Below are 22,703 nucleotides of genomic sequence, written 5' to 3'. Positions count from 1 at the left end.
AGGGGAGGCGCACAGCCTCTGGGAGGGGGCTGCCTATCCCTTGGGGTGGCTATGGTGGGGCTGCCCAGCCCTTGGGGGTGGGCATAGAGGGATATCCAGCCTTTGGGAGGGCTGCCTATCCCTTGGGAAGTGGTTATGGGAAGATGCCTGGCCCTGGAGAGGATACCTGGCCCTTGGGGTGGCTATGGGGGGGGGCTGCCCAGCACTGGAGGGGGGCGATGGGGGGAATGCCTGGACCAAGGAGGGCTGGGGGGGGCTGCCCCTTCTTAGGGAGGTGGTTACAGGGGGATGCCCATCCCCGGGGGTGACAGCGTGGGGGTGCCACCCCTGCGGTGCGCCCGGGGGGTGTTCTGCCCATCCCTGGGGGTGTCGGCGCGGGGGGGGGCTGCCGGTCCGGGGAGCGAGGGGGGGGCGCAGCCCCGGGCGCGGGGGGTGCCGCTGCCCGCGGGCGGGGCGGGCCGGAGCGGGCCGCCCCCGGTGCCGCCGCCGCGCTCCCCCCCGCGGCGGGGCCGGGCCGGGCCGTGCGGGGCAGGGGGGCGGGCGGGGGGGTGCCGCCGTGTGTGGCCGCCGGCGGCGGGCGCGCCGTTGCCTAGCAGCGGCGATGGGCGCTGCCGCGGCGGCGGCGGCCAATGGGAGCGGCGGCGGCGGCGCGGCCCCGGCGCCCCCCGCCCCCGCCTCCCCTTTAGAGGCGCGGCGGGCGGCCGGCGGCACAGAGCCCTCCGCACCGGCATCGCGCCGCACCGCCACCGGCACCACCGGCCCCGCCGCGCGCATGGGGGCCGCCGCGCTCGGCCCCACATAACGGGGGGTGCCCAGCCCCGCCAGCCGCCCCGCCATGCCGGCCGAGCCCCCCCGCTCCGCGCCGCCGCTCCGCGCCGCCCGCCGCAAGCCGCTGCCCGAGGTAAGGGGCGAGCATCGCCCGCTCCCGCGGGGGCCTCCGGGCCGGGGGGGGGGCTCGGGCTGCGCGGAGGGAGGGTGGAGGAGCCCGGGGGGGGGGGGGGGGGTGGCGCGGAGCGGGTGCGGGTACTCCCGTGTCCTCCGGTTCGGGGACCCGCTCTCTCCCCGGCTGGGGACCCCCAGCATCGCCGGTGCCGGAGGCGTCCCGGCCCGACTGCGCAGCCCACGGAGCGCGGCCGCCGCGGGCATCCCGCCCCGCTGCGTGATCCCCCTCCCCCGGGCAGGGGCTCCCCTTACCCGCTCCCGGCCTGATCCTCGCCCTCTCCCCAGGGCAGGGCCGTGGGCCAAAGGGCCCCGCTGTGGCTGCGGGCCCGCTTTCAGGCGCTGCTCTTCGCCCTGGGCTGCCGGATCCAGCGGCACTGCGGGAAGGTGCTCTTCGTGGGGCTCCTGGTGTTCGGGGCACTGGCCGTGGGGCTGCGGGTGGCCTCCATCGAGACCGACATCGAGCACCTCTGGGTGGAAGGTAAGCGCGGCCCCACGGGCTCAGCCGCCCGTGGGAACGGTCCTGCTCCCGGCCGCGGCTTTGTCCCCCCGCGGGGCGCGGAGGTGCGGGGCCGGCCCGGAGGCAGGTGACAGCGCGGGAGCGGGGTGGGAGGAGGATGCCGCCGGGATTCCTGCGTGCGGGGCCGCGGAGGACGGGGCCGTGGATGCCCGCGAGCGGAGGTCCCGTCTGCGCGGCCGCTCGGGCTGCGTCTTGCGCGGGTGCGTGGTGCCGAGCTGCGAAGGGACCCCCACGCGTGTCCTGGCGGGGGTCCCCCGCGAAGGTGCCGTCACGTCCCCGCACGAGTGGACACGTGCGGCGGGGATGGTGTTTGGCGCTGGCTGAGCGCGGGTGTCCCCACTCGTGGGCACCCCTTTCCCGCGGTGCTGCTCTCCTGCCGCCGGGCCCCTTCCCCGCGGAAGAGCCCCCGGTGCGGTCGCAGCCCTGTACCGGGGCAGAGCCGGCGCCGCGGGGCTGCCGGTCCCAGCTTCGGACCCCTGCCCCGTGGGGACGGAGGAGCGGGCAGGGTCAGGCAGGAGCAAATCCCCGTTTCCGAGTGGAAGCGGCTGATCCCCCTCCTTTGTTATTAATATCTCCAGCGTGGATTTTCTCTCCCCTCTCACTGCAGCTCTGCTCCCCAGCGCTGGGATTCGCTTTCCCTGCGCCTCCCTCCTGCTTTAGGGGTCCCGGGGGGGCAGCACCCTGCATTGCACCCCCCATCCTTGCCAGGCCCTGGCCGGGGGGGGTCTCCCAGCCTGGGGTCCCCGGCGGGGTGCTGTGCAGGGGCAGATGTTGCTCAGCGGAGGGGTGTCAGCCATCTTTGTGCGGGAGCGCTGCCTCCTCCCCCACGCCCCGCTCCCTGTGTGGTCCTCAGCTACTCTTGGATTTGATTCAACAATAGAAGCAACTTTGCTCTCCCACCCCTTTTTTTTTATTAAAAAAAAAAAGCCCTGTGCTCCCTCGCTGCTTGCACACAGACACACGCACGCACCCCTGCCCAGGAATGCCCGGCTCTCACACCTGCTCCCCACTCCTGAGGGGTGTTTGTCCCCCCCAGGTCTCGTCTCCATCACCCCTTTCCTCTGCAACACGTAGCAAAGAAATCCAGTGATACCTCCTGGTCCGGCCAGCGCCTGAGTGGTTGCTGCTGGAGGAGGGACGCGCTCCCTCCATTCTTCCTTTGCTCCGGGTCATGGCTCTGGCTCCATTGGATTTTTACTGTGCTTTTGGAGTTGCAAGGACTCGGCATTTCTTGCAACCGTGGCTGGAGCCAGGGAAGTGGCTGTGGTTGTTCCTGTTGGGGCGGGGGGGGGAAACGGTACTTGCGGTGCACTGGGGTGGAGAGTGGGACGGGGAAGGGGCCGAGCCTGGGGACAGCTAGAAGTGCCCGGACCCCCAGCCTTTCTTGCACACACATCTGTGCCCCACTGTGCTTCCCTGCTGATGGGGGTACAGCCAGGAGGCACTGTGGCTACTGTTAGAGGATGTTCCCCTCCCCGCTGTGGTGCGCGCTGTGGTGTGGCTGTAGCACGGGTGCCAGGGGCCTCTCCGCGGAACTGGCTCTTTCTTATGGCCAGGGCACTTTCTTCGGTCTCGGGAGCTGCATTTTTTTCACCCCACAGTGAAACACCGTTGACGTGGGGTGTCCTGCCCGTTCCCAGGCGATGGGTGCACTGGGGTCTGCACACACACACGGCTCCAGATCTGCAGCGCCCGGGGTGGAGACAGCATATGATGCTGGGGTGCTGCTTGGAGCTCCCCCCCACACCTTGGCCTTCCTGGGAGGGCTATTCCCACAGGAGTGGGCACTTGGGGCAGACCCCTCTGTACCTTGCTCCTGGGTGGCATGTCCCCAGTGTGCTCGGGACCGCTGTCCTTGGGTGTTGGCAGTACCTGCAACCACCAAGGACAATATAGCCAGGGTCCTGTGGGGATCCCTGGTGGGGTTGTATGGGTCAGGATGTGGAAGGCTTGCAGCAGCTCTTTCAGTCTCATGTATGGGGCTGCCTCCCTTCCCCGTAACCATCCATGGGTCCTTGCCTCTCCACTGGCCTCTGCTTCTGTATTTTCTGGGAGATAAAAGCATCCCCTGGTGTCCTTGGGTGTACTCAGCCCTCCCTGATCTCTGGACCCCACCCTGCTGGTGTAGGGGTGTGTGTTATCGGGGGACAGGAGGGCCTGGGCTGCCTGTGGGGAGCAGGACACAGTTTCCCAGACTGTATGGTTGGATCCTGAGCACTTTAAGCTGCTTCTGGAATCTCTCAGCCGGCACTTTCTCCTGTCTTTGGCTGTATGGCAGGGTGGCTGGTGTGTGTGTCCCTCTTGCAGTGAGCCTGGTACTGCCATGCCAGGTCAAGGCAGCGCAGCCCTTGCTCCCAGGCTGGCAAAGCTGGGTGCCCCTGTCAGCCTGGCTCCAAAACCTTGGGATCCCCAGGGGACCCCAGCTCCTGCCTTCTCTGGGTATGTGTGGGGAGATGTTTGCAGGAGCACGGTCCATCCCAGCCCTGAGACAGTGCCGTGGGGTGTTGAAGGGGCAGAGTATGCATGCAGGGAGTCCTGGTCCTATCATCCTAGGCCAGTGGGTCCCAGCCGATCCCCTAGCTTAGAGGCTGGGTGGCTGAGAATCCCAGGAAGCCTCTGATGACCCCCTGAAGCTGGGCTGTACCTGCTTACCTGCCTCAGCCTCACTAGCCAGGCTGAGGGATGTGGGTTGGTGATGCTCCAACCCAAATCATCTCACCCAGGTGAGGTCCCAACCCTGCAGGCATGGAGCATGACCCTGTGCTGGGCTGTCCCCACTGCAGGCTGAGCTCAGCCCTCCAGGAGCTGGGGACCTGGTGGGTGCTGGTGGGCAGGGGAGGGAAGAGAGCTGCTTCCTGTGGGGGCACTATGCTGCTGCCCCTCTGAGGGGAATAGGGTGGGCAGCCCTCTTTTGGCCCCATGGCTGGGGTCAGCGTTGGGGCTGTGCTGATGGCAGATCCCCTGATAGGTCCCCTTGAGCCTGGGCTGTGACCTCGGCCACTGCAGGAAAGCGCAGGATCCCCTGTCCGAATTTGGGGACTGTCTTCAGCTCCGCAGGCTGGGAGCTGGCCAGGGGGTGCTAGCAGTGCCCTGGGGTTGTGTCTGACCCACATCCCTGTTTGGGAGATGGAGGGAGGCCATGTCACCCCATAAATTGGACTCGACTGTGGAAATGTTCAATTAGGCTCCTCCGAAGCAATTAGCCACTCAGAGGCTTTGAAATCCCGGCTAGCAGTGAGTGTTGAGTTACCTCTAGACACCTGGCAGCTGTTCCCAGCTCTCCCAGGGTGTCCGTAGGGCCAAGGGGCCGGGGCGGCAAGCTCCGGGCAGGCAGAGCCCTGGGTGGTGAATGGGCCTGCCTGATTTATAGTGCCGAGGGCCGGTTCAAAGGAAGGCCGGGTTAATTCCTAACCGGAACAGCCCAGCGCCCCGTGCAGCCGTCGCGCTCTCAAGGAGCTGCTGAGTCTCCCCAGAGAAGACTCCGATCCTCTCCTGGAGGGGTCAGGGACACACAGAGTGTGTTGGCGTGATGAGATGGATGTGTGGTATGGGGGCAAGGGGAATTTGCTGCCTTGTTCTCAGCTTGGGGCATGAAGCCAAGACAACCCCCAGCCCCCTTGGCAATAGTTTCTGTTCTTCCTTGACCTCTGCAACATGACTTGGCATGGGGCATCCCCTCTCTGGCACCCAGGGCAGGGCTGGGGTGCAGCCTAGGGTCTCCCCCTACAGCAGAGGCAAGCAGGAGAGGAGACCTCAGCTGGCTCTGTCTTTGCAGAGAGAGGGGCATCGGGGATGGGAAAGCCACAACGGAAAGCCAAGGATGGCAATTCAGCGCCTTCCCCATGCTGCCTTTGCCCTCGGGACATAGTCCATGCGGCCCCTCTTCCCAGCCCCTATCCCCACTGTGCGTGGTGGGACCCATGGGGGGTGTGGGGCAGCAGCTGTGGGGGAGAGTGGGGTGCTGTGGCCATTCCTGGGTGGGCATGGGGAGAGGTGGGTGGTCTTGCTGCTGGTGAGTGGGTTTTGTGGGGGGAGATGTTGGTGTGGGGGCTGAGAAAGGAGCAGGCGAAGCCAGGCTAGGCATCTTTGTGGGGCTGGCACTGGCAGCGTGGGCCATGGCAGCTCATCCATACAGTGGGAGCAGCAAGACGGCCACCGGGATCTGGCCTGAGCCAGCCTTGTGCCCGAGGGGTGGCTCCCGGGCTGCCACATGCCTGCTCTATCCCCAGATGGGTGTCCTGTGGGGGACAGGGTACCTGTTCCTCTTGGGATGTGGTAACACAGGTATTGCCCCATGGGGAGGGTAGGGGCAACCAGGGGTCTCCACCCTCTGCCTGGCCCAGCAGGATTTTTCCTTCAGCCTTCTCTGTTCACAGGGTCTGGGCGTCCTCGGGGACCCCGTGCCCCCATTCTCAGGGGCTCGGAGGAGTGAGGGGCAGCTGGGGTGGTGCTGCTGTGGGGTGCCGAGGTCCCTGTTATCCTAAAATCCTGGCTGGTGCTGCCCTTTGCTCCAAAGCACCTTCTCCCCTGCAACCCCAGCTGGCTCTGAAAGCACCTTTCTTCTTGGGGTGGGGGGCTGAGCTCATGAAGCAGCCCCCTGCCTACCCGAAGATGGGGTGCAGGCAGATTTGCCTTTATTTATCTTCAGGAGGTGAGCATGAAACCTCTTGCTCTTCCTTTTCCCTTCCTTGACAGCTCAGTTGGCTTCTTCGGGCTGGAAAATTTTGCTAATTAACCCCAAAAGACTGGGAGACTCTTCACAGATGGCTGTGGCTTACCCTATCCATTTAGCTTTACTTTTCAACTTATAGATTTTTTTTTTATTTCCTAGAAAGTGGTTTGGTTTTTTTAGACTTAGACATATCCATGGACTTAGGGAGGGGGCTCTTTTTTTGCATTTTAAATGTTATTTGGCGGCTGTGAGGGGGCAGCGCCAGGGCCCGAGAAGAGGGTTTTATTATCTGCCTCTCCCTCGGGCCTGGAAAAGTGGTCTGAGTTCAAAAAATTCATTTCTTGCCTGAATGAAGCCAGCAATGTGGAAAAATTTCACCATTCAGAGGGGGATGAATGTATGTTTCAACCACACATTAAGTGACATTAGCAAGCAGTGGAGTGCCTAATGTGGCCATTTTTCACAGCAGCCAACAGAGGGGGTGATTAGCATAATTAGTACAGGCAGCCCTATACATATGGAAATGGCAAATGCCTAAATGCCAACACCAGTGGAAATTTATGTCAATGCTGACAGGAGTCTTAGCGGTGAATAGTTCCCAACTGAATCCCCTCTCCCCCTTTTTTTTTTTCCCCCCTCTTTTTCGGGGGTCGTGCTGTCCCCTCGGTGCCGGCCGGGGCAGTGTGAGCTGCCGGCTGCCCCCCAGCCCGCGCTGGGAACCGCCGCCCCGCGATTTGGGGTAATAAAGACATTAATTTAGCTTTGCTGTTAAACAAAAGGGTTTGGCCGGGGCCGACGGCCGGGGAGCTGGCCTCAAATGGGCCCTTTCAGTCCCTCTGCTGCTGGCTTTTTGAAGGCATCCCCCTCTTCTGCTGCCCCTCTTGACTTAGCCGGGTGGTGGGAGCCCCTTTGGTGGGGCCGGCTTTGGTCGGAGGTGCCGGGGCAGCACTGAGCCCCTCTTCATCCCTCAGCGCTGCTGGGAGCACCCATCTGCCACGCACCACCCCCCCTTTCCCTGGGGCCGGCCCCACGCCATGGGGTGAATGGGGCTGGGAGGACATGTTTTGACAGGATGGGGCCATGGGGCTTTTGGCGAGGCCGGCGGTAGTGGCCGGGACAGGTAAAAATGGCTCTTTCAGCGTGCCCTGGGCGAGACTTCCTCCGGAGCAGCATGGGTCCTTTCACTGCCTCCCTAATCCAGCTAATCCGCCCCACAACACTTTGAAGGTGGCCTCCAGCTTGCACGCTGCTCGGCACGGGGAAGCGGCTGGCGGAGGGATGCTTGGGGCGGTGCCTCGGGACCCCCTCCTGCCGGGATGTGGGATGGCGAATGGGATGCGGGATGATGCCAGCATCTCTCTGTTGCCCCTGGGGGCTTTAATTGCCCAGGGGTGGGCATATCTGCCGGTGTGATGTGCTCTGTCTGTGCTGTGGGGTGGCTTAGCAGTCTGGCATTTGCCCCTGCGAATGCCCCTTGTTGCAGTGGGGGGGTGCTGCAGAGGGGGGTCCCCATAGGGATGGCTTTTCCCAGGGGATCTCAGCACGGCCTTGCCCCCATCCCAGCTGTGGACTTGAGTGTGTGTGGGGGGTGTTCTAGCTCTGGCACTGGGATATTATGCTGTGGAAAGGGTGCTGCTCCCCAGGGGACCCCTCCCGTTATGGCCCCAAGCTCTTCCCTTGCTGGGGGGCACAGCTGGAGCTAGGGTCAGGGCTGGCCTGTCTCTGGGGCTCACTGGCCCTGGGACAGAGCTTCAGCATCCCCCATGCACCAGCCCAATCTGGGCCTTGCCTCATTTGTCACCACATCCCATAGTCCTGTTACAACAGGCGGGAGGACAGGGCCTGATTTTTGGAGACCAAGTGAGGACATGAACCCAGGCATGTTCCCTCCCTGCCACCCTGTCCCATTCAGGTCACCCAAGCAGTGGTGACAGCTGCTGGTGGTGCCCAGGTCCTGTCTGCAGAGCGGTTGCACAGCCTCCACCACAGAGGGGTCCTTGCAGCAGCATGCATCTTCCCAGGGGGACACCAGTGCTTCTCCGTGGCCCCCAGCACCTCCCCTGGCCCTCCACCACCTCTGGCCCCCTTTGCCCTTGCCAGGTAGGGTGGGTTCGGTGTGGGGCTGGCAGCCTGCCCCGACCCGCTGCCCTCCCGGTGCTGCCTGGGCACGCTGTCCTGGCACGCTCATCCTGCTGCCCCCCACCTGTGGGTGTTTGGGGACAGGGCCCCCGTGGGGTTTGCCCACCTCCTGCCCTGGGTAGGCATGGCAGAACGTCCCCTTGCTGCCGTGCCAGGCCGGGTGGCTGTGTGGAGGAGAGCCCTGCGCCGGGGGGTTGTAGCTGCATTGGGAGCAGCAGGACCTGTCATGGGCTCCTCTGACCCCAAACCCTCTGAGCTGGGTCTGGGGGGTGTCTGCAGCCCTTGGGGGGGATGTGGGGTGAGCTTGGGTCTTCCTGGGCAGGGGTGCAACATGGGCACTGGGGCTCTGTCCTGGCTGGGAGCAGGAGCTGCCCCTGCCCCCAGCCTGGTGCTGCCCATGGCTGGAGGGTGCAGAGGGGCTGGCGTTGGGCGGGGGGTGCAGCGGTCCCTGCACCCATCGGGGTAGATGAGGGCACAAGCTGGTCCTGCTGGGCGAGGGTGCGCTGGCTGCAGCACCGGGGCTGCGGCCACGGGTCCTGTGCCAGGAAGGTTTGGGGAGCGGTGGCGGGGGGGTGGCTCAGGCAGGGTGGCCGGGAAGGGGGCAGGGAGGCTCCCGCCCTGCTCTGTAATTTTGCGGCGGATGCTGTAATTACGGGGAGGGCTCCCCCGGCGTGGCCCACGGGTGGGAGGCAGCCGCACACGCAGCTGCCCTCGCTGCTGGGGACCCCGTCCCCTCCCTGCTTGGGCACGGTAGAGGTCTGCTCTGCACCCTGGGTGTTCCGGGTGTGGGTAGGCATGGGGTCCCATCCACCCGCTAGTTCACGCTGCTGCATGCCTGCACCCCCTGACCCCACTCGGTGTGAAACCCCTGGACAGTGCTACCCAGAAGTAGTGCACACCCCAGGGAGGATGCCCCCAGGCCCCATTGTGAATTTTTGGGGGGCATAGCGGTCCGGGAGGGGGGGTGAAGGCAGCCCCCACTGGGGAGCAGAGTGGGCTGTTAATAAGCAGGACTGGGGTGCCTGATTGGAACCAGAGGGCCCTTTGCATGAAAAAGCTGAGGGCTCCCTTTGTTAATTGGAATTAAAAAAAAAAAAAAGAAGAATTTACATACAGTTCCTCATTAACGTGCTCATTGCTGGTTTCGGGGCGCCCCCCTGGCCCCTCCCCGGGCCGGGGGGCTGCGTGCGATGTGGGGCGTCTCACCCAGCTCCGGGCCGGCCGGCCGGCAGGCGCGCGCCCGTTTGAAGTGTCCTTGGCAGCCCTGTGTGCGCTGCCTTGTCTTTTCATGTTGCTCTTTGGTTAATTAGGGTGTTGGAATTTGAGGCTTCCTCACAGCCTTTGAAGCTTGCTGACGGCTCGCAGTGCCCTGTTCCAAATTAACACTAATTACAAAGGACGGCTTTTTATTTTCTCTTTTTTTTTTTTTCTTTAATTTTTCGGGGGGCTCCCCCCCCATGCCACACTTGCAGATGTGCGGCTCCTCCCGCAGCCGTGCTCAGCGGAGATGCCCGTATGGCACAGCAGGATGCGTCCCCCGGGAGCGGCGGCGATGCTGGGCACCCCCCCATGGCCGTGTCCCACTGCCCCCCCCGGGTTCAGCGTGGGTGGCGCGGCTGAGGTCAGAGCAGCTTGGTGCAGCTCCTGCCCGACCTCCCAGCCTACCGGGAAGGGGACGGGTCCCCCCTGCCACCCTGTGACACCCACCCTCCCTATGTCCTCGTCCCCTCGCCCTGGGCACCGCTGTCCCCTCTGACACATGCACAAAGGCTGCGGCCATGTCCCCCCCTCCCCGTCCCTGGCACAACCTCCATCCCAACTGGCATCTGATGGACACCAGCTGCTCCCTGGCCCAGCCAGGAACAATAAAGATGCTCCCCCCCCTTCCCAAAAAGCAGGGGAAAAAAACTCCAAAAAAACACCAACCCATATAATAAGTCATTAAAAGGGAAGATTCTGCTCCTTATTTGCGGTCTTGCTCTGGCCTCCTCGGCTCTGGCGGGGGGCCAGGCCCGCCAGGGCCCCCGCCTCTTGCTGAGGGAGCGTCCCAGCGTAGACGAATCCTGATCCTCCCCCCGTCCCCAGCACCCAGGGCTGGGGCAGGAGCTGGCCTCCCTCCCCACCAGCAGCACTGCCTCGGGATGCGCCCTGATGCTGGGCACCCTGATGCTGGGCACCCTGGGGCACCCTTGGTGGGTGGCACTGGGGTGGGGGCTACATGCAGCATCCCACCCCCAGGCAGCGGCTTGGAAGCAGGGTAGACGGGTGTTGTGCTTAGGGGTCTTGGGATTGGCCTCCCGCCCTCCTCCGGGCTGTGTCATCCCCCCTTCCCTGTTCCAGGAGGGATGGGAGCCCCTTGTTTGATAGGGATGGCTGTCCCTGGGACTGCGCGGCCATGCAAAAGGCCGTGCAGGGTTTGATGGCAGTCCCAGCTGCGCTGGTGGTGGTGGTGGGGGATTTCTCTTCCGCACTGAGGCGACTGCAATTAAAGTTGTTGCCTTCTCCAGTAAACCTCAGCCCCGCCGCACTTGGAGTTCTCCCACTGCCATCAGGGACAGATCCCGGAGCCTTGGCAGGAGGAGAGGGGTCCTGTGGAGCTCCCCAGCACCATGTCCCTCCCTTGTCCCCATGCCCCTCCCGGGGCAGCATGCACCTGCGGGGTCTTGGGGGTGCCCACCTTTCCCTACGCCCATACCCTGGCCGAAATACTGCCCACTTCAGGATGCCAGGGAGCAGCGGGGCAGGGATGGGGTGCGTTGTCCCCAGTTTTGCTCGCTGTGTCAGGGTCCAGTTGTGTTGTGCATCTGCAGCACCCGCTGCTGCGCACGGGTGGGAGTGGGCAGGATGCATCCCATCCGCTTTGCCAGCTGTCTGTCCGTGGGGCTTTTCCAGGGAAAGCAAAGCCAACGAGCTGCTCTGGGGCTGGAAATATCTGTGTCGGTGGGAAGGGGGATGCCTGGTCTGGCATGGGCTGGGGTGCTCTCTGCTTGGGTCCCCTCGGTGTGAGCACCCAGAGGATGCAGCAGTTGGGGAAACCTATGGCAAGAAGCCCCCCCGGGTTAATGTGGCACCATCTGATGCTGTGAGGCCTCTCTCCTGCCTGTCCCCTTCCCTGGGCATCCTGATGGGCAGGACAGGTTGGTGGGATGGGGGCTCTGCCAGCCTTGGCACTGACAGGGCACGTTGCGGTCCCCTCTGCAGCGGGCAGCCGGGTGAGCCAGGAGCTGCGCTACACCAAGGAGAAGCTGGGCGAGGAGTCTGTCTACACCTCCCAAATGTTGATCCAGACGCCGAAGCAGGATGGGGAGAACATCCTGACGCAGGAGGCCCTGCAGCTCCACCTCGAGGCGGCCCTGGCCGCCAGCAAAGTCCAAGTCTCGCTGTACGGAAAGTGAGTCCGGCTCCCGACGGGGAGGACAGGGACCCCCACTGTGTCCTGCATGTCCCCCACACCCCTTGCCATGTCCCCCGTGGGATAATACCCATCCTCAGCTCCTCCTTCTGCCTTTCCAGATCGTGGGATTTGAATAAGATCTGCTACAAGTCAGGTGTCCCCATCATTGAGAACGGCATGATTGAGAGGGTGAGTTCTGGGCATGGCGTGGCCCCCAGGGAGCCCCCCCATGGGGGATCGGTCCCCCAAGAAACAGGCAGCGGATGGGCTGTGGTGGGGATGGGACTTGCCAGCCCCAGGCACTGCAAAGTCACCGCCAGCTCTGTGCGGGAGGGTGCAGGTTTGGGCAGCCCAGCAGGGTTGGGGGGGAGCAGGGGGGCCTGATCCATCCCTGCTGACCCCTTGTATCTCCTCCTCCCACAGATGATAGAGAAGCTGTTCCCTTGTGTGATCCTGACACCGCTGGACTGCTTCTGGGAAGGCGCCAAGCTGCAGGGAGGCTCAGCCTACCTCCCGTGAGTGTGGGGGGCTGTCCTGGTGGGAGCAGGAGCTGGGGGGGGCTGCTGAGGGGCTGTGCTTGACCTCCTCTTGCAGCTTGGCCCTGCTGCCCCAAGGTCCCTCCGTGCTGCTGCTTGTCCTGCTCCGCCCCAGGATGGTCCCACCACCATTGCTCATCCTGCTGGGTCAATACCCTGGGGACGGGTCCCTGTCCTCGTCTGCCTGGCCTCAGTGACACAGGCAGGGCTGCACTGCTGGGGGGGGCTGCAACCTATGGGAAGGAGCTGCCTATCCCTGCCATGCCATGCCGTGTCACACCAGCCAGGGATGGGGATGCAGGGCCAGAGGCCGTGCCACAGGCAGGGCCCTGGGGGCTGCTTCCCACCACAGCACTTTGTGGGTGCCACGATGGCAGGGAAGCACCCACACTTCTGAGCTGTGCCCAGGGACACAGAGGGTGCGGAGTCCCCGGGGTGGGTGGCGGGTGACTCCTGGCCAGCTTCCCGCACCACGGTGGTGGGGCTGGGGACCCCGGGCTGGGCGGGGGGAGCCCCCCCCACATTCCTTCTGTTTACGCTTGTGTTTGTCCGGGAGAGCCAGGGCGGCTTGTGCATTGTCAGCAAACGCAGCCCCGCGCTTTCTCATGCTAATGCTGCTCTGAAAGCTGCCCCTTGCCAAACAGATGAAATAGTGGCCTTATTCAGACTGCTGCCGGACGGACGGGAGGAGGGGGAAGGGGCCGCAGCATCCCCAGCCAGGACTGGGGGACTGGCTTTGCCCCCTAAGACCTCAGGTTCTCCCCGTCTCAGCCTGGGGAGCAGCCAGGAGCAGGAGCGAGCGGGGCTGGGGTGGCCGTGCCGAGGAGGATGCTGGTGGCATCATCCGCCGGGGTGAGCAGCATCCTGGTGCTGGGGTACGTGGCAGGCATGGTGGCACCTGCAGCAGTGGTGGGACCCATCTCTCCTTGCAACTGGGTGAGTGGGTGCCTGGGCGGGCACCCTGGCTGAGCGCTGGACAGCCCTCGTCCCCCTTTTTAACGCTGAGGGGTGAGTGGGGCGGGAGCTGGGAGAACAAAGAGCAGCAATCTATGGAAAGACAAAAGGATTTGCCCTGGCTCAGTGAAGCAAGCGAAAGCAGATAAAAGGGGCTCTCTTTGGAAGCAGCAGCAGCTCCGGTTGGTATGTGGGAATCTCAAGCGGCCGGCTCCGGCCCAGCCAGCCTTCATGAATTATTAGGCTGCGTTTCTCCCCAGAGCCCACACTCGCTCAGGGCTTTTTCTTCCCCTCTTTGGAGTGCTGGGCTGGGTTATTGGCTTTTTTGTGTGTCCTTTCTGTCTTAAACAAGAAGCCGAGCGAGGCTGGGAGCTGGCCCCCGGCACCCTGGGCTGGGATGGAGGGAGTAGAGCGTCTGTAGGCAGTGGATAAGTGCCTTTTCTGGGGTACCCAGGTCCCATGGGGTCCTGCTGGACCTCCAAGGACCGGCCCCCAGCACCGTCCTGAGCCCTCAGACTCTCTGCTGAGCTCCAAAACCTTCAGCCTGGAGGGACATGGCAGGAAGGGCTGGAGGGGATGACGGGAGCCCTTGCCTGCCTGCTCCCCTCTATCAAGATGTTAGCCCGCGGGCAGTAATCAGCCTGACTGCTTGCACAAAGCGGGGCCAGGCGGTGGGGCTGGCTCCCCCTGCTTTGTCCCAGCCTAACAGGATCAGGCACGCTACTTGACTTGGGGCACGGCCGCTGCGCTGCGCGGGGCACGGGGGATGCTGCAGGCAGCCCTGGGAGGGGGTATGAGATGCGCTAGGGTCTGATGCTGCTCCTCTGCATCCTTGTACCCTGCCTTCGAGGGCACCCCTGGAGCCCACAGGCATGGTTCCATGCATGGGATGGGGTGGCAGTGGTGGTGGTGGTACTGCATGTGGGTTTCGGCATCCCCCATCACCCTGGTGCCTCTCTCCCCAGGGGCCGCCCAGACATCCAGTGGAGCAACCTGGACCCTCTGCAGCTGATGGAGGAGCTGGGGCAGTTCACGTCCCTGGAAGGCTTCAAAGAGCTGCTGGATAAGGCAGAGGTGGGACAGGCTTACATGGAGCGGCCCTGCCTGGACCCCTGGGACCCCCAGTGTCCCTCCAGTGCCCCCAACAAGCAAAGCCAGCAGGTGGGTCACAGCCCATGGGGACCGGGAGGGGTGCAGGGGCTTGCTACTCTCCTGCCCGCCCCACGGTCCCCCATCCCTGACACCTCCCCTCTCCCCACAGAGCCCTGACATCCCAGCTGAGCTCTCGGGGGGCTGCCACGGATTCTCCAGGAAGTTTATGCGCTGGCAGGAGGAGCTGATATTAGGCGGCACGACCAAAGACTCCCAGGGCAAGCTGCTACGGTGAGAGCCGCCATGGTGTGGGCGTCCCCAGGCACTTGCCCCTGGGATGGTTTGGGACAGGGTCTCCTCATCCACATCCAGTGCCTGCAGGAACCTGCCCTGGCTGCAAGAGGGGCTGTGGGGCTGTCTGGGAGAGCATGTGAGGCTGGCAAGTGTATGGTGCTGGCGAGCAGGGCAGTGCTTCGGAGTGAGGTGGGGGAATAGGGGGCAGGATGCCTGGGTTCTCCTCCCGGGTGTCCGTGGTGGGGCTGGGAGCTATGGGGTGGGGGATGGACCCATTCCCGCATCCTGGGACACTGCAGCCGGTCCCAGCGAGGTGCGTGCCTGTCCCCCAGCGCCGAGGCCCTGCAGACCATGTTCCTCCTCATGAGCCCCCGACAGCTCTTTGAGCACTTCAAGGATGACTACGAGATCCATGACATCAGCTGGAGCGAGGAGAAGGCGGGTGCCATCCTGGAGGCCTGGCAGAGGAAATTCGTGGAGGTGGGCACCGGGGACAGCCCCCACGTGGGGCTGGGCAGGGGTGAGCCTGTGGGTGGCATCCCCCTGCGCCCAGGTTTTCATGTGGCCACGGATCCTGGCACCTCTGTCTTGTGGTCCAGTGGGTCCCTAGGGGCCCTCAGTAGTGATGCTGACGCCCTGGGTGGCTCTGGGGGTGATGTACCAGGGAGCGGGGAGGGTCCTGACTTCTCTAATGGCGTGCACCTCCGGCAGCTGGCACAGGACTCCATCCCGTCCAATGCCACGCAGAGCGTCCATGCTTTCTCCACTACCACACTCAACGACATCATGAAGTCCTTCTCCGACGTCAGCGCCATCCGGGTGGCCGGAGGCTACCTCCTCATGGTGTGTGTGCCCCCTCTCTCTGTCCCCTGTCGTCCCTCCCTCAACCCCATGTTCCCACTAACCTGCTGCGCTCTTCCAGCTGGCCTATGCCTGCGTCACCATGCTGCGGTGGGACTGCTCCAAGTCCCAAGGGGCCGTGGGCCTGGCTGGTGTCCTGCTTGTGGCTCTCTCTGTGGCCTCTGGCCTGGGGCTTTGCTCACTGCTGGGCATCTCCTTCAATGCAGCCACCACCCAGGTATGTGCTGGGGGAAGAGCCAGGTACTGCGGGGCTGGTGGGACCTTGGGGGCTGCGGGGTGGCCAGGTCCCTTCCCAGGCAGTGGCCATGTCCCCCCACTGAGGCCACCTACTCTCCATCAGGTCCTGCCCTTCCTGGCCCTCGGCATCGGTGTAGATGACATGTTCCTCTTGGCTCATGCCTTCACTGAGACCAGCCAGCACATCCCATTCAAGGTGAGCGCCAAGTCCTGCCGGGGGCTGCCTGGTCCCCTCCTGCCTCCCTGCAGCCCTTCTCATTATCCCCTCCTTCTGTCCCCGCAGGAGCGAACGGGTGAGTGCCTGAAGCGCACAGGGACCAGCGTGGCTCTCACCTCCATCAGCAACATGATCGCTTTCTTCATGGCAGCCCTGGTGCCCATCCCTGCCCTGCGTGCCTTCTCCCTCCAGGTAGGGTCAGGGTCCCTCTCCGGGGGGGCAGGAAGGGGTGGCCAGACCCAGCTCTGACATGTCCCCCCTGCCCACAGGCTGCGGTGGTTGTGGTGTTCAACTTCGCCATGGTGCTGTTCGTCTTCCCTGCCATCCTGAGCCTGGACCTGCACCGCCGGGAGAAACGCCGTCTTGACATCCTCTGCTGCTTCTACAGGTACCAGCACTGGGCTGGCTGGGGTGGGGCTGACCCCATGGGTCCCCCCGAGAAACATGGGGTGGCTCTGCTCCTTTCCCTCAACATCTCCTCCTTCCCTCTCTTCTCCTTTCCTCTCTCCCCACAGCCCTTGCTCCTCGCGGGTCATCCAGATCCAACCCCAGGAACTCGCCGACACCAACGACAACCACGCCTGCCACCCCTCCCCTTATGGGCACCCTGGTGTGGCCACCAGCACCCAGATCACCACCACCGTGCAAGCCTTCACCCGGTGCGACCCCTTGGGCCACCACGTTGTCACCGTCCTGCCACCCACCTCCCAGGTGTGCACCTCACCCACTGTCCTCCTGCCCCCCACTGACCCCCTGGGCTCTCAGGTCTTCACCCCGTCCAGCTCCACCCGGGACCTGCTGGCCCAGCTGGACGAGGCCAAGGGTGGGCGGGAGTGCGTCCCTCTGCCCTTCTGCCGCTGGAGCCTCGCTGACTTCGCCCGGGAGAAGTATGCCCCACTCCTCCTGCGGACCCGGACCAAGGTGAGGTGGGGTCGGCCCTGGTGGTGCTGCCTGAGGCAGGTGGGTGGCATGGGACCCTGCCTGACCCCCCCCCCCCCCCCCCCACTGTCCCCGCAGGCGGTGGTGGCAGTGTTGTTCCTGGCACTTCTGGGGCTGAGCCTCTACGGCACCACCATGGTGCACGACGGGCTCTATCTGACGGACATCGTGCCACGGGACACCAAGGCACATGCCTTCATCTCGGCCCAGTTCAAGTACTTCTCCTTCTACAACATGTTCATCGTCACCAAGGGTGGCTTCCACTATCCAGGAGCCCAAGCTGCCCTGCTCAGCCTGCACCAGTCCTTCAGCACCGTCAAGTACGTGGTGCGGGAGGGCAACCGTGACCTGCCCAAGATGTGGCTCCATTACTTCCAGGACTGGCTGCGAGGTGAGGGACATCCCTCTTCTCCATGACCTCCCCTGCCCAAGGACCCTCTCCCCAGCCTGCAGCCTCCCTGCTGGCATGGGAATGCCTTCCCTGGTGTGTGACACTCTGGGGAGAGTGGTCCCGTGGTGTTCCCACAGTGCCCAGCAATGCCAAGCTGAGCCCTGGGGTTTCCGTGCACCCATCCTTCTGGCACCTCTCTTCCCGGGGCGCACGGCATGCCGTGCAGGGTGATGTCCCCCAAGGAATGCTCACCCTCCCACGCTGTGTCCCCAGGGCTCCAGGCCACCTTCGACAGGGACTGGCAAGCTGGGCGCATCACCCATGACAGCTACCGCAACGGTTCTGAGGATGGGGCGCTGGCGTACAAGCTCCTAATCCAGACCGGCAACAAGAAGGAGCCCTTCAACTTCAATCAGGTGCGTGGGGACATGGCTGGAGCGACTGGGCTGGGGATGACACTGTGTCTGCTGCCCAGCTCATACCCGCTCCTGCTCCTTCCCCGTAGCTGACGACGCGGCGGCTGGTGGACGAGAATGGCATCATCCCCCCTGACACCTTCTACATCTGCCTGACGGTGTGGGCCAGCAACGACCCCCTGGGCTTCGCTGCCTCCCAGGCCAACTTCTACCCCCCGCCGCCTGAGTGGATCCATGACAAGTATGACACCACGGGCGAGAACCTGCGAAGTGAGTGAGCGCAGTGGGCTCCCCACAGCCCCCTCCTGTCCCCCAGCATCCTTCTGCAGAGGACCCCGCTCTCTGTGTCTTTCCTGCCCTGCAAGCATCCCCCTGAAGAGAACCCCCCCCACATCCCTCATCCCGTCAGCATTCTCTGGTAGAGAAACTGCCCTGCTTCCCTGTGCCCCATGCTCGTCCCCCTGCACCCCACACCCTGAGCACCCCACTGCGCACTGCCTGTGCCCTTAGCACGCAGCAACACGCCCCTGCTCCAGCCCACGAGCATCTCATTGCAAAGAAGCCCCTCCACTCTGTTCCCCCTCTGCCCCACAAACATTCCCCTGCAGAGAAACCCCCTGCTCCCCGTGACCCCCTGCCCCACAAGCATCCTGCTGGCAGAGAAACCGCCGCCTCCTTGCCCCCAGTCTGCTCCCCACACACTCCCCATGGTATGCAGTCAGGCATCAGGCTGCCCTCAGGCTGGTGTGGCTGGGCTGCCCGCATGCTGCCTGCACTTTCATGCTGCCCATACCCCCATACTGCCCGTGCTCTCCTCCCCAGTCCCGGCAGCCCAGCCGCTGGAGTTTGCCCAGTTCCCTTTCTACCTGAGCGGGCTGCGTCACACAGCCGACTTCGTGGAGGCGATCGAGAGCGTGCGGGCCATCTGCCGGGAGGCCGCCCAGCGCCACGGAGTGCTGAGCTACCCCAGTGGCTACCCCTTCCTCTTCTGGGAGCAGTACATCGGCCTGCGCCACTGGTTCCTGCTGGCCATCAGCATCCTGCTGGCCTGCACCTTCCTCGTCTGCGCCCTGCTGCTGCTCAACCCCTGGACGGCTGGCATCATCGTGAGTACGCACCCTGATGCATGGGGATGGGGGGGTGACTGGCCATGCTGCCCTCCTGTTAGGTGGGGATGGGGACATCCAGCCCTGCTTCCATCCTGCTGGGTGGCCCTGGGTACCTGCTTCATGGGTGTGGGGTGGTGGGGTGGCCAGGGGCACCCTGGGTGGCAGGGACACCCATATGGAGGTGGCAGTGGGTGGGGGGACACCCTTTTGGAGGGATCAAGGACATTGCTTATGAAACGAACATACGGAGGGGACAGGCATCTGGGGACATCCATGCAGAAGAGGGTGAGGGGAACACCCATATGGAGGATCAGGGACACCCCTTATGAAGAGAACATGTGTAGTGGGCAGGGGTTTGGGGACATCCATGCAGAGGAGGGTGAGGGCCACCCCCAATAGGTGGGACAGAGGGAAACCCTGAATAGAGGGGAAAAGGAGCAATGGGGTGAGGCTGCCCTATATGGAGCGGTAGGATCAGGCATGCCAGGTGGAGGGGCAGAGGGGACAGCTGGTGAGAGCCACCCCTCACTGACCCCACCTTCCTCCCAGGTCTCCATCCTGGCCATGATGGCAGTGGAGCTGTTTGGCATCATGGGGCTGATGGGCATTAAGCTGAGTGCCATTCCTGTGGTCATCCTCATTGCCTCGGTGGGCATCGGTGTGGAGTTCACCGTCCACGTGGCCCTGGTGAGCACAGGCAGACCCCTGCCCAGCTGCAGGGCACCCCAGTTCCCACTCCCTGGCACCCTCACCCCCTTGGCCATGTGCCAATGGGTGGCACACGGGGATGAGCCCTGCGTGACGTCCCCACCCCATGCAGGGCTTCCTGACGGCTGTGGGGAGCAGGAACATGCGCTCAGCCGCAGCACTGGAGCACACTTTCGCCCCTGTGATGGACGGTGCTGTCTCCACCCTCCTGGGCGTTCTCATGTTGGCAGGCTCAGAGTTCGACTTCATCATGAGGTGAGTGCTGGTGGGGGGTAAACCAGCCACTTGCTGCCCCCCAAAAGCTTTGGCAACAGGGGCTGGTGAGCATGGCAGCCCCCCTGGCTGGCAATGCAGATGTGAGGCAGCTGGCGAGGATGTGTCTTGGTGCGGGCACCCACCCCATCTTGCATGGAGTCTGGGGACACATGGAGGGGCTGGGGTGTGTGGTGCGGGAAGCCGTGTTTGGGGTGGGACGGCGTTCATGGGGGCTGTGCCTGCTTACTCCCTCTGCCTGCGGCCCCTCCAGGTACTTCTTTGCGGTGCTCACCATCCTGACGCTGCTGGGGCTGCTCAACGGGCTGGTGCTGCTGCCTGTCCTGCTCTCTGTCATTGGGCCACCCCCTGAGGTACAAGACCCCCATCTTGCTTCTCCCTGTCCCTCCCCCACCCCGCACCCACCTCTCTTCATCCCCCATTGCCCCTCACCCTGTCCCCGCTTCACCCTATACCCATCCTTGTCTTGCTCACTCCCAACCTCGCCCCATACCCACCTCAGCCCATCCCTCATCCTGTACCATCCCTGCTTTACCCCATCCTTTCTCTGCCCCGTATCCAACTTGCCCCATACCTGCTTGACCACATTCCTGCCTCACCACACACTGGACTCCCCCCATCCCTCCCTGACCCATTTGACCCCATCTCTGCCTCACCCCATATCTCCCTCACCCCACACAGCCCTCGCCCCATCCTTGCGTCACCCCATACTCCTTGTCACCCCCTGCTCCTCCATCCCTGCATGTCCCCAGTCTCTCTGACACCATCCCCTCTCTCCCCAGGCATCCCCGGTGGATAATGGCCCGTGCCTGCCCACACCAGAGCCGGTGCCCCCGTGCCTGGGCCCCGGGGGGCTGTATGTCCGGCGTGCCCCAGCTTGGCCCGCCACCTTCCCTGACCCCTTGGACACGGAGCGCTATGCAGAGGGCATGGGGCCGGGCAACCCCCAGGGACCCTTCATCGTGCCCCCTGCCCCAGCACACATCCTGCTAGAGGCCGGCAAGGACCCCAGCTTCCCCCGCATCACCGTGAGTGTCTGGCCGCCGTGGCATTGCTGGCTCCCCGGCATCCCCTGGGAGAGGGTCATGGATAGAGCCAGGGGACGGGTGCTTGTGGGTCCCTGTGACCCTGGCGGGGTTGCCAGAGGGATTGTCAGTGTGGCTGGGGCCCTCACACGCTGTTTACCCCCGCCCCAGGTGCTGAAGCCCTACAAGGACAGCCCGGAGGTCCAGGGGAAGAAGGAAGCTCCCGGCCCGCAGCCTGCACCCTCCCTGCCCTTTGGGGAGCCGTGCCCAGTGCTGCCCCGAGACTACCCGCAGCCCTGCCCAGCGGGCACCTGGTCAGCCCCCCCTGCAGCCCTGCCTGCCTACAGCACCCACCTGCAGGGTCCTGTCGGTGGCTATGCCACTGTCACGGCCACCGCTTCAGTGACGGTGGCCCTGCACCCCACGCTGCCTGGCTCCTATCCCAGCTTCAGCCCGGAGGGCTTTGCCAGCAGCCAGCGGGACTGCCTGGAGGATCCCAGTGTGCCCAGTGCCAGCGGCACCACTGTGCCCGATGCCTTCGAGATGCAGAGCATGGGACGCCGTGGGGCAGGTGCCCGGCGCTAGGTGAGCCTGGGGACGTGGGCACCCTACCCTGGGACTCATGCACAGCGGCGTGGGGCACGGGGTGGCTTTGGAGGGACCCAGCCGACCCCCCTGTTCTCTCTCCCCACAGGTTGCTGACTTGTGGGCAGAGCATCTCCCCAGCGTGCGGCAGGCACAGGAGGGTGCAGATCAGGGTTGCCCGCATTGTGCTGCTAATCGCCGGAGCGGCGATGCCCCTAGTCTCGGCCGAGGAGCACCAGCCCCCTGTGACCCCCTGCAAAGGGACTCGGCAGGGCAGGCTGGCACTTCTATGCAAGCTGTGTGCAGGCCACGCTGTGCCTGTGTGTCCCCCGCCCGGGGCTGTCGATGGTGCCACATCCCCCCCACCCAGGGTTTGGGATTATCCTGCCCCGGGCTTGTTGCCCCCCCCAGAAATGGAAGCACTAACCCCCACTCTGTTTCTGGAGCTGCTGGTGAGGCGGGCTCAGTGCCCTGCCAGCTCCCCCCCTGCGGGGTCACTGCCTGCTCCCTGTCACCTCCTCCTGGGACCCCCGACCCGGGCCACAAGCTGGGGTGCCCCAACAGGGTGCCCTGATGCCCCCTGTCCCAATAAAGGGGCAGCCCCAAAGCCAGCCATGCCCTGGGGGTGCCATGGGCAAGGCCTGGGGCGGGCACTCCCCCACCTTTATTTATTGCAAAGGGAAACTATCTATAGAGAGATATATATTTTTAAGCTTATTTTAAAAGATTTATTTCTCAGCCTCACCTGGCTGCCCAGGGTGCAGGCAGGGAGGGGGCAGACCCTTTGCCAGTGCAGGGCTGCCGGCCAGAGGCAGCGGGAGCCCAGGGCAGGGTTGCAGACCCGGTTCATGCCCCTGCTCCAAAGGGTGTTGGTGGCCACGGGCAGCTCACCCCCTCTGACACGCTGCTCCATGCCTCAGTTTCCCCACCGGTGAGCATGGGAGGGCTGGAGATAGGGGATGTGCTGCAGACCCAGGGAGCCTGTTGCTCCTATCGCACAGGCAGGGTTTTGGCGGGTGGTCCTTGGGTTGGTCCTTGCTCTGCCGAGCCCCAGAGCTGTCCCATGATCACGGCCCCTCGTGCAATGCTTGTGCTCTGCCCTGGTGACAGCATGTGCTGGTGTACACCCAGGGCAGCGCATGCTCACGTGGGCACCTGTGGTGCCACCGGCCACATCTTGCTGGGAAAGCAGATTTCTCACTGTGTCCCAGTGCAACGGGCCTGTCCGTGAGGCCAGCCCCTGTCCCCATCCCCGTCCCAGGCACCGTCTGCGCCGTTACCCAGCACTTTAACTCCAGCGGTGTTTGCCGTGCCTGTGGCCCCGGCCTCCCCCAGCCCCCAGACACTGCTGCTGATCTGGGGTGGCCCTGGGGACCCTGTCCCCGTGCCAGGCGTGGGCACG

At 64.2% G+C, this 22,703-nt stretch overlaps 1 protein-coding gene across 1 annotated transcript; it reads left to right on the top strand.

Annotated features, from left to right (window-relative positions):
• The first annotated feature begins 835 nt into the window (after positions 1 to 835).
• Positions 836 to 21,122, top strand: PTCH2 (patched 2). The gene is made up of 24 exons (XM_059822192.1): positions 836 to 901; positions 1,228 to 1,420; positions 11,472 to 11,661; positions 11,784 to 11,853; positions 12,088 to 12,179; positions 14,120 to 14,315; positions 14,416 to 14,537; positions 14,873 to 15,020; positions 15,252 to 15,383; positions 15,463 to 15,618; positions 15,742 to 15,834; positions 15,922 to 16,047; positions 16,125 to 16,243; positions 16,371 to 16,776; positions 16,873 to 17,185; positions 17,459 to 17,601; positions 17,691 to 17,871; positions 18,424 to 18,707; positions 19,260 to 19,397; positions 19,531 to 19,673; positions 19,945 to 20,044; positions 20,474 to 20,719; positions 20,888 to 21,030; positions 21,077 to 21,122. Exons 1-24 carry the CDS (start codon positions 836 to 838, stop codon positions 21,120 to 21,122), a joined length of 3,846 nt encoding a protein of 1,281 aa, XP_059678175.1.
• Positions 21,123 to 22,703: the final 1,581 nt, after the last annotated feature.

This window comes from Gavia stellata, chromosome 10 (assembly GCF_030936135.1).
Source record: "Gavia stellata isolate bGavSte3 chromosome 10, bGavSte3.hap2, whole genome shotgun sequence".
NCBI classification, from domain to species: Eukaryota; Metazoa; Chordata; class Aves; order Gaviiformes; family Gaviidae; genus Gavia; species Gavia stellata.
This window is presented reverse-complemented; position numbering and strand designations above follow the sequence as displayed.

Coding starts and splice junctions, on each gene's coding strand:
- PTCH2 (XM_059822192.1), top strand. CDS start 836: ATGCCGGCCGAGCCCCCCCGCTCCGCGCCGCCGCTCCGCGCCGCCCGC. Junction 19,398..19,530: donor TCACCGTCCACGTGGCCCTG/GTGAGCACAGGC, acceptor CACCCCATGCAG/GGCTTCCTGACGGCTGTGGG. Junction 19,674..19,944: donor GAGTTCGACTTCATCATGAG/GTGAGTGCTGGT, acceptor CGGCCCCTCCAG/GTACTTCTTTGCGGTGCTCA.